This window comes from Colobus angolensis, unplaced genomic scaffold (assembly GCF_000951035.1).
Source record: "Colobus angolensis palliatus isolate OR3802 unplaced genomic scaffold, Cang.pa_1.0 Scaffold18, whole genome shotgun sequence".
Lineage (NCBI taxonomy): Eukaryota > Metazoa > Chordata > Mammalia > Primates > Cercopithecidae > Colobus > Colobus angolensis.
This window is the reverse complement of record NW_012114932.1, coordinates 2,326,089-2,339,743: the sequence shown is the minus strand read 5'-3', so window position 1 is coordinate 2,339,743 and position 13,655 is coordinate 2,326,089. Positions and strand designations below refer to the sequence as shown.

General features: G+C 44.1%; 1 protein-coding gene across 4 annotated transcripts in view; it reads right to left on the bottom strand.

Moving 5' to 3' along the window:
* Nucleotides 1-13,655, bottom strand: part of IP6K1 (inositol hexakisphosphate kinase 1) — an 86,606-nt gene that overhangs the window by 5,098 nt on the left and 67,853 nt on the right. For all 4 annotated transcript variants that reach the window (XM_011939066.1, XM_011939069.1, XM_011939068.1 and 1 more), the window contains 2 exons: nucleotides 9,809-10,019; nucleotides 4,475-4,656 (listed from right to left, as the gene is read on the bottom strand). In XM_011939066.1, coding sequence (XP_011794456.1) covers nucleotides 4,475-4,656; nucleotides 9,809-10,019 — 393 coding nt within the window. The remainder of the gene's footprint in view (nucleotides 1-4,474; nucleotides 4,657-9,808; nucleotides 10,020-13,655) is intronic.

The following is a 13,655-nucleotide window of genomic DNA, read 5'->3' as shown; positions in this document are numbered from 1 at the left end:
GTACAATTCAGTGGCATGAAGTACATTTACTTTGTTGTACAACCATCACAACCATCTATCTCTAGAGCTTTTTCTTTTTTCTTTTTTTTTTTTTTTAGATGGAGTCTCGTTCTGTCGCCCAGGCTGGAGTGCAATGGCGCCATCTCCGTTCACTGCAACCTCTGCCTCAGGGGGTTCAAGCCATTCTCCTGCCTGTACCTGTTAAATAGAACTAAACAGTGACTCCTCATTTTCCCTCCTCCCAGCCCCTGGGAACCTCTAGTCTACTTTCTGTCTCTATAAATTTATCTTTCCTAGGTATCTCATAAGTGGAATCATACAGTATTTGTCATTTTATGTCTGGCTTATTTCACTTAGCAAAATGTATTCAAGATTCATTTATGTTATAAGCATGTATCAAAATTTCATTCCTTTTTCTGGCTAAATAATTTTCCATTGTATGTATATACCATATCCTTTTTGTTGTTGTTTTTTGGTTTTTTAACCTAAGCTCTACAGTATTTTTATGTTTATTTTTGCTATTTTTTATTTATTTTTTTTAAGACGGAGTTTCGCTCATGTTGCCCAGGCTGGAGTGCAATGGCACTATCTTGGCTCACCACAAGCTCCGCCTCTTGGGTTCAGGTGATTCTCCTGCCTCAGCCTCCCGGTAGCTGGGATTACAGGCATGCGCCACCACGCCCGGCCAATTTTGTATTTTTAGTAGAGACGGGGTTTCTCCATGTTGGTCAGGTTGGTCTTGAACTCCCCCAACCTCAAGTGATCTGCCCGCCTTGGCATCCCAAAGTGCTGGGATTACAGGCGTGAGTCCCTGCGCCTGGCCTTATTTTTTTTTTTTTTTTTAAGAGATGTGCTCTCTGTTGCCCAGGCTGGAGTGCAGTGGCTGGATCCAGAGCTCACTGTAGCACTGACCACCTGGGCTCAAGAGATCCTCCCACCCTCAGCCTCTGGAACAGTTAGGACTACAGGCATGCCTAATTTTTTTTTAATTATTATTATTTTTTTTGAGACAGTCTTGCTCTGTCACCCAGGCTGGAGTGCAGTGGTACAATCTCAGCTCACTACAACCTCTGCCTCCTGGGTTCAAGCCATTCTCCTGCCTCAGCCTCCAAGTAGCTGAGACTACAGGTACCCGCCACCACCCTGAGCTAATTTTTTGTATTTTGAATAGAGACAGGGTTTTCCCACGTTGGCCAGACTGGTCTGGAACTCTTGACTCCAGGTGACCTGCCTACCTTGGCCTCCCAAAGTGCTGGGATTATAGGCATGAGCCACCATGCCCAGCCGCCTACCTAATTTTTAATTTTTTTTTAGCGACAGGGTCTCACTATGTTGTCTAGGCTGGTCTCGAACTCCTAGCCTCAAGTGATCCTCCCACCCTGACCTCCAAGTGCTGAGATAACAGATGTGGGCCACCACACCCAGCCTATGTTATCTTTAGATCTATCTTGCAGGCAATATGCAAACTAAAGATGTGGGTACATCCCTCACCATCAGTGAACCAAGGCCCTACTCAAGCCAGCACCTCACCCAGGCCTAAGAAATAAGGAAGACATCTTGGTAGCAATACAACAAAAACAAGGAAACCAGATTCTAACATTCCCAAATAGGAATCTTTAGAAAAAACTGGATTTATTTTTTTTCTTTTTCTTTTTTTAGGATGCCAACTTGCTCTGTTGCCCAGGCTGGAGTGCAGTAGCATGATTTCAGCTCACTGCAACCTCCGCCTCCCAGGTTCAAGTGATCCTCCTGCCTTAGCCTCTTGGGTAGCTGGAACTATAGGCGCATGCCACCATGCCTGACTCATTTTTTTAATTATTATTATTATTTTTGAGACGGAGTTTCACTCTTGTTGCCTAGGCTGGAGTGCAATGGCACAATCTTGGCTCAATGCAACCTCTGCCTCTTGGGTTCAGATGATTCTCCTGCCTCAGCCTCCCGAGTAGCTGGCATGCACCACTACACCTGGCTAATTTTGTGTAGAGATGGGGTTTTTCTCCATGCTGATCAGGCTAGTCTCAAACTCCCAACCTCAGGTGATCTGCCGGCCTCGGCCTCCCAAAGTGCTGGGATTACAGGCGTGGGCTACCATGCCCAGTCAATTTTTTGTATTTTTAGTAGAGATGGGGTTTCACCAGGCTGGTCTCAAACCTCAAGTGATCCACCCACTTCAGCCTCCCAAAGTAAAGTGCTGGGATTACAGGCATGAGCCACCACACACCCAGCCTGGATTTATAGTTCTGTCTTGCCATTTCTCACTAAATTTGAATACGTGAATGAGAGACAGAGAGAGAGAGAGATCTCATTCATTGGTTTCAAATATATACACACACACACACACACACACACACACATATATATGTATTTTTTTTGAGACGGAATTTTGCTCTTGTTGCCCAGGCTAGAGTGCAATGGCGTGATCTCGGCTCACTGCAGCCTCCGTCTCCCAGGTTCAAGCAATTCTCCTGCCTCAGCCTCCCAAGTAGCTGGGATTACAGGCACACACCACTACACCCGGATAATTTGTGTATGTTTAATAGAGATGGGGTTTTGCCGTGTTGGCCAGGCTGATCTTGAACTCCTGACCTCAGGTGATCTGCCCGCCTTGGCCTCCCAAAGTGCTGGGATTACAGGCGTGAGCTACCACGCCTGGCCATATAAATATATATAAAATACAAATATATATAAATTTATCCCTTTTCTACAACCTTCTGCTCAAAGCGATCTATGGTCCTAATTCATTTACATACATGTCTTTATTCCAATATATCCCATTTGCAACAATCTTATCTTTGTACTTTTGTGTAAAGGTACAGACTTATCATATGTCTGCCAAAAGTCACCGGGTCTCATAGCCCAGGCCTCAAATCCATCCACAGAGTAATCATATCTTAGAGGATAGACACTCACCATCACTGTGATGATGAACATTTCATTCTTTTGAAAGTAACTTTGAAATTTGGCCTGAATCAATTCCGTTGCCTGCTATTACCTATAAACACATGATGGTAAAATATGAAGGAGGGTGTAGAAGTATCTCAACACCCTGGAAGCATAGGCTCTGGAATCCTGTCTTGACCACTCACTACCTCTAGGCACAACACTTAATCCCCCTGTGCTTCTATTTCCTCATCTATAACATGGGAATGATGACAGTTCCTTCCTCAAAAGATTGCTGTGAAAATTAACTATGTACAAAAGGTTCAGCACACTTTCCCTCAGTTTCTTAGAATAATCAGTTGTTATTTGTCTACTACTTCAAAACATTAACAATTGTAAGAATTCCCATTCTAGGCCGGGCGTGGTGGCTCACACCTGTAATCCCAGCACTTTGGGAGGCCAAGGCAGGCGGATCACTTGAGGTCAGGAGTTCGAGACTAGCATGGTCAACATGGTGAAACCCTGTCTCTACTCAAAATACAAAAGTTGGCTGGGCGTGGTGGCGTGCGCCTGTAATCCCAGCTACTGGGGTGGCTAAGGCACGAGAATCTCTTGAACCCGGGAGGCGGATGTTGCAGTGAGCCGAGATTGTGCCACTGCACTTTGACCTGGGCAACAGAATGAGACTCTGTCTCAAAAAAAAAAAAAAAAAAAGGAATTCCCATGCCATAATACTTTCTTATCTTTTCTGGAGATGAGAGAGGGTCTTGCTGTGTCGCCAAGGCTAGAAGCTAGAATGTACTGGATGCCATCATGGCTCACTGCAGTCTCGACTTCTTGGGCTCAAGCAATCTTCCCACCTCAGAGCTGGGACGACGATAAGCACACACCACCACATCCAGCTAATTTTTTTAGTTTTTGTAGAGATGAGGTCTCACTATGTTGCCCAGGCTGATCTCAAACACCTGGTCTCAAGTGATCTTCCTGCCTCAGCCTCCCAAAGTGCTGGAATTATAGGTGTGAGCCACCACGCCCACCTATCTTTAACATTTTAAATCTATTTTATGGTGTTTATCAAAAGATAAAAATCTCACCAAAGTCATATATATCACCCTTAAACTATTAATCCCTTGGGAGGGGAAAACTACACATGTGCAAACAAGCGCACACGGGCACATACACAGATCTCTGATTGTGGACATGATCAATATAGTACCACTAGCCACACTAGCCAAATGATTTAAATTTTAATAAAATAAAATTTAAATTAACTGCCTTAGTCATAGTAGCCACATTTTAGCCACTCAGTATGGCCAGTGGCCACCATACTGAAAAGCACAGACACAGAATTACAGACAGTTCTATAAGACAACACTGTTCTAGACTGCCAAGTTTTAAGCTTCAGTCTTATCAAATCCAAAACGCAGGAAAAAACATGTTGACGGAAGTAAACGAAGGAAGAGGAGTCTATGAAAAAAGGAGATGAAACCAAAGGGGGACCCTAGACAAAGACCTCAGCCATAGGCAGAATGGTGCCCCAACACATGACCCATGGACCCAGTAGACATTCCTGAAGGAGGGGCAACGAGGATACTGTAGAGCTTTCGGTCCTTGGACTCAGAGCGCATGCGGCTCAGCTGCTGCTTGTGACAGCGCAGGCTCCAGGGGTTATGGCTGATCTTCTCAGAACTCAAGCCACTGTTGCCATCTAGCATCTGGAAAGGGACCTCTGAGTGGCTGTGCAGCTCCACCTTCGGACTCTTTGCCTCCTGTGAGCTAAGAAGGAAGAACATACACATCACTAAGAAACTCAGGCAAGTCATCCTCTGGGGTCTCACTGCACAGGGCACAGGTCTGTCCATAACAACAGACCCACAGACCCTGCTAATGGGTTGCATGGAGGTCCCATGAGCCAATAAAAATGAGTAAATGTTACAAGTAGTGTTCTTCCTATGTCTCTTAAAACTATCTGAAAAATAACGTTTTTGTCAAATTATGTGATGAAAATACCACTTCACATCCATTAGGATGGCTACCATCAAAGAAGAAAGTGGAACAAGTGTCCAGTATGTGAAGAAACTAGAACTCTCATACGCTGCTGGTGGGAATGTAAAATGATGCAGCCACGAAAAAGTGTGGTAGTTTTCTCAAAAAGTTAAACACAGATTGTAACTCAGCAATTCCATTCCTAGGTATACACCCAAAAGAAATGACAAGGATCCAAACAGACACTTTACATAAACATTCACAGCAGCACTACTCACAATAAACAAAAGGTAGAAACAACCAAGCATCCATCAACAGATGAATGGATAAGCAGAATGTGGGATATACATACAATGGAATATTATTCAGCAATAAAAAGGAATGAAATTCCTATATATGCTACAACATATATGAAGTTGAAAACATTTTGCTAAGTGAAATAAGCCAGACACAAAAGGATAAATATTGCATGATTCTACTCATGTGAAGTAACTGCAAATCCATTAAGACAGAAACTAGAAAAGTAGTTGCCACAGGCTGGGGGAAGGAGGAATGGGGAGTTAGTTGCACAACAATGTGAATGTACCTAATGCTACCGAACTGCACCCAGCTGAGGAAGGAAATTTTATTTCTAAAATAAGTCAAGGCCAGGCACCATGGGTCACAACTGTAATCCCAACACTTTGGGAGGCCAAGGTGGGAGGATCACTTGAGCCTAGGTGTTCAAGACCAGCCTGGGCAACATGTCAAAACTCCATCTCTACAAAAAAATTTAAAAATTAGCTGGGCATGGTGGCTTGTGCCTGTAGTTCCAGCCAGCTAGCCACTTGGGAGGTTAAGATGGGAGGATCACCTGAGTCCAGGGGGCTGAGGATGCACTGAGCCATGATCATGCTACTACACTCCAGCCTGGGCAACAGAGACAGACCATGTCTCAAAAATAAATAAATAATAAAATAAATCAAACCACAAAGGAGTTTTTGTGAGAAAGCAACTTCAACTGAAAATACTGGAACTTTGCCAACAATTTCATTATGCCCCAACATAAAAATCTTTGCTTGAAGTAACCAACAATACTGTTTATCATACTGAAAGGCCAAGAAAACCACACTACTGGTGAAGCCATGTGCCCTGCAAATTACAGAGCAAGCCTGCAGCTCAGAGCAGAGGTGGAACATTACAGTAATTTCTTTTTTTTCTTTCTGAGACAGCGTCTCGCTCTGACGCCCAGCTCAAATGCCACTCTCCTCTCCAGAACTGCAGGCCTCTCCTCTAACTGTGTGGCATGAGTCACACAGATTCAAGCTAACACCAGGGCTGGTGTATGCTGGAAATGATGACCCCGCCAAGGGTCAGCTGTGCAACACTGGTGAAGAGGTAGTGGCAGAGACCCCACTTCCACCTAACTGAAAGTAGAGGAGCCCACCAGTGCCTCTCAGAATGATAAAACCCTTACTTTCTTCTGGTGAGAGCACTGCTGAGGCCATTCAAAGATGTCTTTTCTGTGAAACCCTTTAGGAAACAGAAAGGTGGACTTATTTGCCACGTAAACCCAAAGAAGTTCTCTGCGTCTGGATGAAGCCCCCACGATACTTGGTATCACCCTCGGTGTTGCAGCCCTGGCTCTGTGAAGAAAAAAGCCCCACCCCTGGAATGACAGTCTCTCTGCTAACAGGCCAGACAGTGGTTTGGTCAGTACAGGTAGAGCTGTCACCTTCAGAGCAGGACCTTGAACCTGGACATAGGCAGACAGTGATGTTATTCTAGGTGATGTTATTCTATAGCTTTTCACCAAATGACTCATGAAGCAACCTCTGTACCTTTGGAGGACAATAAAAAAAGCCCACTCTAGGCTGGGCGCAGTGGCTCATGCCTATAATCCTCACACTTTGGGAGGCCAAGGTGGGAGGATTGCTTGAAGTCAGGAGTTTGAGACCATTCCGGGCAACAAAGTGAGACCCTATCTCTACAAAAAATTTAAAAATTAGCTGAGTGCAGTGGTGTGCACCTGTAGTCCCAGCTACTTGGGAGGCTGAGGTGAAAGGATAGGATGGCTTGAGCCCAGTATTCAAGGCTGCAGTGAGTCACTGACGGTGCCACTGCACTCTAGTCTGGGTGACAGAGCAAGACCTTGTCTCTAAAAAGAGTGGGGGAAAAGCCACACTGAGCATTGCTCAGAGAGAACCATCAACAGTCAGCTACAGACTTGGGGGAAAATTCTTTGTCACTTGAATGACCAAGTTAGGTCCCACAGACATTAGTCAAGAAGCAGCCTCTTGGAGAGTGAAGGGGAAGCACTAGAAGAAGTGCTTCTGTGGGCTGGAAGCCATCTGTCCAAAGAATGTTTGACATTTGAAGACCCTGCTTACTAAGAAGTGGATATGAAGCTCTCTACTTGCATGAAAGATGCAGACCTGGCCAAAGAGGATCTGCTGACTGAGGACACGGGAAATGACACATAACCCACTCAGCCAGTGTCTCATTGGGTTCTGTATTCCTTGACATGGGCGTATCCTTGTTCAACAAACTGAGTGAGGAGAACTGGAGTGTCCTGGGCCTTTACAAAGCTTCAGGGGCACAGGTATGTAGCATGATAGGTGAACTGATCTGATATCACAGATGAACTATGTACTGTCACATCTAAGGAAATTCCCAATTTCAGCTTCTAAGTCAAGTCACAAAGCATCTTACCGAAACCTTTTTTTCCTGAGACAGAGTTTTTGCTCCTGTTGCCCAGGCTGGAGTGCAATGGTGTAATCTCAGCTCACTGTAACCTGGGTTCAACCCTCCTGGGTTCAAGTGGTTCAACTGATTCTCCTGCCTCAGCCTCCCAAGTAGCTGGGATTACAGGCACACGCCACCACACCTGGCTAAGTTTTTGTATTTACTAGAGACAGGGTTTCACCATGTTGGTCAGGCTGGTCTCGAATTCCTGACCTCAGGTGATCCACCCGCCTCAGCCTCCCAAAGTGCTGGAATTACAGGCGTGACACCATGCCTGGCCCATAATTCTGTTATTTTTTTTATTATTATTTTTACAATTCTGTGGTTTTTTTAGTGGATTCACAAGATTGTAAAACATCACCACCACCTAATTTTCAGAACATTTCATGACCCCAAAATCAAAACCATCACCATTAGCAGTCACTCCCTATTTCCCAATACTTCCAGCTCCTAACCACTAACAGAAAGCAACCACTAACCTACCTTTTCTCTCTATAGATTTGCCCGATGTGAACACTTTACATAAATGGCATTGTACATATGTGGTCTGTTGTGTCTGGTTTCTTTCATTTAACATAATGTTTTCATGATTCATCCATGTTGTAGCATGTACCAGCACTCCATTCCTTTGTAGGGCTGAGTAACATTCCATTACATGGATGTACCATGTATTGTTTATCCATTCACCAGTTGATGGACACTTGGGTTAGCCAGAAACTGGAAACAACCCTAACAGAAATAACGTTAAGAACATTTTTGTACAAATTTTGTGGGAATATATGTATTCAACTCTTTTGGGTATATACCTAAAAGAAGAATTACTGGTTTAACTTTTGGGTTTTTTTTTTCTTTTGAGACGGAGTCTTGCTCTGTCGCCCAGGCTGGAGTGCAGTGGCGTGATCTCGGTTCACTGCAAGCTCCACCTCCCAGGTTCAAGTCATTCTCCTGCCTTAGCTTCCCGAGTAGCTGGGACTACCGGTGCCTGCCACCATGCCTGGCTAATTTTTTTGTATTTTTACCTCGTGATCTGCCTGCCTTGGCCTCCGAAAGTGCTGGGATTACAGGCGTGAGCCAGCCTTTTTTTTTTTTCCCCCTAAAGAGATGGGGTCTCACTATGCTGCCCAGGCTGGTCTGGAACTCCTGGCCTCAAAGGATCCTACCGTCTCAGACTCCTGAAGCATTAGGATTACAAGTGTGAGCCATAGCACTCAGCCTGGTTTAACTTTCTGAAGAACTGCTAAATTGTTTCCCAAGTGGCTGCACCACCTTACCTTCCTACCAGCAGTGTAGGAGGGTTCCAATTTCTTCACATCCTGTCAACACTTTTATTGTCTGTCCTTTTGATTATACCCATCCTAGTGGGAGTTCATATTAATTCTTGCATGAAATTATCAAGACACATAATTTGAGGCTGGGTACAGTGGTTCACGCCTATAATCCCAGCACTTTGGGAAGCCAAGGCAGGTGAATCACCCGAGGTCAAGAGTTCGAGACCAGCCCGGCCAACATGGTGAAACAACGTCTCCACTAAAAATACAAAAATTAGCTGGGCGTGGTGGTGCACACCTATAATCCCAGCTACTCGGGAGGCTGAGGCAGGAGAATTGCTTGAACCCAGGAGTAAGGCAAGATGATGCCACTGCATTCCACTGCATTCCAGCGTAACAGAGCAAGACTCCATCTCAAAACAAACAAAAAAAACATAATTTGAACTTACAAGAAAAATCAATTTCCAACACAATGGAAACTAAATTTTAGTTGCAGGGAAAGGGTTAATGACTGATATGATTCTCAGAGGTCTGACACAAAACCATTAGGGAACTCCTGTTTAGTTGGACTCATAGCCCTTGGGCTTGGACATCCTGCAGGTCAGAAAGCATTTGGAGCCTCGCTATGAACTAATGTATTTCAACCTTCTGTCCTGTGGCTGGCAAGACATAACAAAAAGCCAGAGAACCTTTTGTCACCAGCACAAGTGTCCCTGATTCCAAAGGGCTGAGAGAGCTTCACTTCCTCTCTCAACCAGCTATAGCCAGACTCAGAAGGAGGCATCACTGGGGTGATATGACACAGAGAAGAGGCTGTACCTGTGTGGGTGTCCCAAGACACCAGCCATCTTATCCAACCTTGACCGCGAGCCCTGCTTCCCCATCATGTGTCAGGACTCTGGAGATGTCTTGAGTGCTTCTATCAGCAGGATGAGACATGTACCTCTTACCTCTCAGAGGTCTCAAGGGACAGGCTGGCTTTTTCCTCCTTGTGGTCACTGCCGCTGCCTGACCGGTGCAGACTCCGGCGGGAGTGTTTGCGCCGAGGGTGCTCCCGTTCTGGTGTGTCATCCTGTTCCACGGTCTCGCTTTCCACATAAGGATAGGCCACTAAGTTGATGTAACCATCACTGTCCCCCTCAAAACAGACAGATACCACGCCTGTTTAAAAAAAAAAAAAAAAGGGGGACTGGTAAACAAATGTCAACACAGGCTGAGTCTATGCAGCACAGACTGTCGGCACTCACTTGCCCACACAGCACGAAGACATCACCTGCCCTCAACCAACTACAGATCAATGTCAGAACAATGGCCAGCAGACAGCAACTTCCAGAAAATAGATGACCATCCATCCCCAAGCTAAATCTGATGCTTACTTTTGTTCCTGGGTAAGTCTATGTTTATCTCCCCCTCTCTTATCTGGCCCTCTCCCTTTCAATTACTGACTTTTTGTACCATTCAAAAGAACCGTGTTCTCTAGGTGACACCCACACCTGGCATGACTTAACCCTCTAGTTACTTAAGTGCTTTATGCTGCCATTTCCTGTGTGTGTCCTCCTTTAGATCTAGTTTCCTTCTGCCTGACAGTGTCAGCCAAAGGGACGTCAACACTTCTCCCTCCTAGAGGGTCCAAAAAAATCTGTGTTCTGCCCACACTGAGCATCAGGCTATCCTAGTCTCACTACACAGAACTTCCAGCCCTGGCATCTCGAAGATAAAACATCTTTCTGTTTGCCATGCTGTATCTGTAATAGTTTTTTGTGCCCATTTTAATCAAACAGGTTGTTTGTAGTGTCTTCTGGACCACAGTGCGTTAAAATACAAATAAGACTCTTCTCAAGTGTTCTTAATACAATTAATAAATACATATATCCAGAAACTTGAGGAAGAGGTTTTGAAGGGAAAAAAAAGTAACTTGGTCTCACTTCCACATCCCACCTTTTGTCTGTCAGCTACATTTCTACTTTTACACTCTCAGATGTACACAGTTGGTTCTATAATCTGAAAATCACTGACAAGCATTTATGGTTTATTTTGTGTAGAGACAGGATCTCCCTATGTTTTGTCAACTTCTTTTACGTTGTAGAACAATTATTGGCTTAAAGTTCTTTATAGGCCGGGCGCGGTGGCTCAAGCCTGTAATCTCAGCACTTTGGGAGGCCGAGACGGGCGGATCACGAGGTCAGGAGATCGAGACCATCCTGGCTAACATGGTGAAACCCCGTTTCTACTAAAAAATACAAAAAACTAGCCGGGCGAGGTGGCGGGCGCCTGTAGTCCCAGCTACTTGGGAGGCTGACGCAGGAGAATGGCGTGAACCCGGGAGGCGGAGCTTGCAGTGAGCTGAGATCCGGCCACTGCACTCCAGCCTGGGCGGCAAAGCGAGACTCCGTCTCAAAAAAAAAATAAAAAATAAAAAATAAATAAAATAAAATAAAATTGTGGTGTTTGGGCCAGGCACAGTGGCTCGCGCTGTAATTCCAGCACTTTGGGAGGTCAAGGCAGGAGGACTGCTTGAGCACAGGAGTTCAAGACCAGCCTGAGCAACATAGTAAGAACCTGTCTCTATAAAATATAAAAATAAAAATAAATTGTGGTGTTCAGTCAACAGATCAATAGAAACATAACATTTGCCATTTAATTCTTTTTTTTTTTTTTTGGTAGAGACAAGACTTGCTATGTTGACCAGTCCCAGTCTGGTCTCGAACTCCTGGCCTCAAACAATCCTCTTGCCTTAGTTTCCCAAAGTGCTAGGATTACTGGTGTGAGCCACCATGCCCAGACATTTAATCATTTTTAAATGTACAATTCAGTGGGCATTAAGTACACTAACAATATTGAATAACCACCACCATTATCTATTTCCAGAAAGTTTTTCATGACCTCAAACAAAAACGCTGTACCCATTAAGCTGTAACTCCCCATTTTCCCTTCCTCCTAGCCCTAGTAACCAAATCTACTTTCTATCTCTACAGATTTGCCTGTTATGCATATTTCATATAAGTGAAATCATACAATTTTTGTTCTTTTGTGTCTGGCCTAGTTCACTTAGCGTAGTGTTGGCAAGGTTCATCTGTGTCACAGCATGTATCAGAACTTCATTCTTTTTTATGGCTGAATAGTATTCCATTATAAGTATATATCACATCTGTTATGTATTATATCTATATTGATGGACACTTGGGTTGTTTTCACCTTTTACCTATTATGAATGATGCTGCTGTGAACACTGGCTTACAACAATCCATTTGAATCCCTGTTTTTTCTTTTCTTTTCTTTTTTTGAGACAAAATCTTGCTCTGTCGCCCAGGCTGGAGTGCAGTGGTGCAACCTTAGCTCACTGCAATCTCTGCCTCCCAAGGTGATTACTCCTGCCTCAGCCTCCTGAGGAGCTAAGATTACAGGCGCCTGCCACCATGCCCAGCTAATTTTTGTATTTTTTAGTAGAGACAGGGTTTTGCCATGTTGGCCAGGCTGGACTTGAACTCCTGACCTCAGGTGATATGCCCCCTTCCCAAAGTACTAGGATTACAGGTGTGAGACACTGTGCCTGGCCACAGTCCCTGTTTTCAGTTCTTTCGGATATATATGTAGAAGTGGAATTGCTGGATCATATGGTTTCTGTGTTCACCTTTGGGAGGAACTGCCAAACTGTTTTCCACAGTGGCTACAACACTTTACATTTTCATCAGCAATGTTCTCATTTCTCCACATCCTTGCCAACAGTTATTTCCCTTTTTTCTTTAAACTATTATAGCCATACTAGGTAAAATAAGATACCTAGTATGAAGTGGTATCTTATTTTGGTTTTGATTTGCATTTCTTAATGACTAATCATGTTGATGTGCTACTGGCCATCTGTACATCTTCTGTGGAAAAATCTCTATTCAAGTCCTTTGTGCAGTTTTGAAACTGTGTGATTTTTATTGCTTTCAAAACATAATCAGAAGAATACTAAATTTAGAAAAATAAGTATTCTAAGGTTGCTAAATAAGAACAAAGCCAGAAATAAACACACTGCTTTCTCCAAGTGGCTAGGAAACTTTAACAATCCCAAACACTTTATAAATGTAGATTCAGCCACCTATCCATCCACACTCAAAACACCAAAGGCCAAACATTCTGCCACAAATATGCCAAAGCCAGAAATAAAACTAGGCCCTGTAAGTTCATGGAGTCCTTCTGATGCTAAGGAAAAAAATCCCTTAAAAGGTAAATGAGCCCTGCTTCCAGATAAATGTTCTCTAAATTACACCATCAGAATTGGGACATGATAATTTAGAACTTCAAGGTGCCTCCCAGGGAAGGGATGGCAGTCTCTAGCACTGGTTCAGTATTTCCTCACACCTTCCTCCTCTCAAACTGAGTAACAGGTATCTTTAAAGGCCATAACATGGGAGGATGCTTGAGGCCAGGAGTTTGAGGCTGCAGTGAGCCATGACTGCACCACTGCACTCCAGCCTGGGTGACACAGCTAGACCCTGCCTCAAAATAAAAATAAAAAAATAAAAGCCACAGTAAATTCTTAGGATCTACTTTATTTTCCTTGCTTAGGCTACATTTTCACTAGGAAAAAATTAATATGCTAGCTCAAAAGTACAATTCAATTAAACTAAAATTAATCCCTTCTTTCTAAGTCAAATGAAGCCCAATTTAGTCAAAGAAAATAGAAGCATAGGCTGGGCGAGGTGGCTCACGCCTGTAATCCCAGCACTTTGGGAGGCCAAGGTGGGCGGATCACGAGGTCAGATCGAGACCATCCTGGCTAACATGGTGAAACCCCGTCTCTACTAAAAA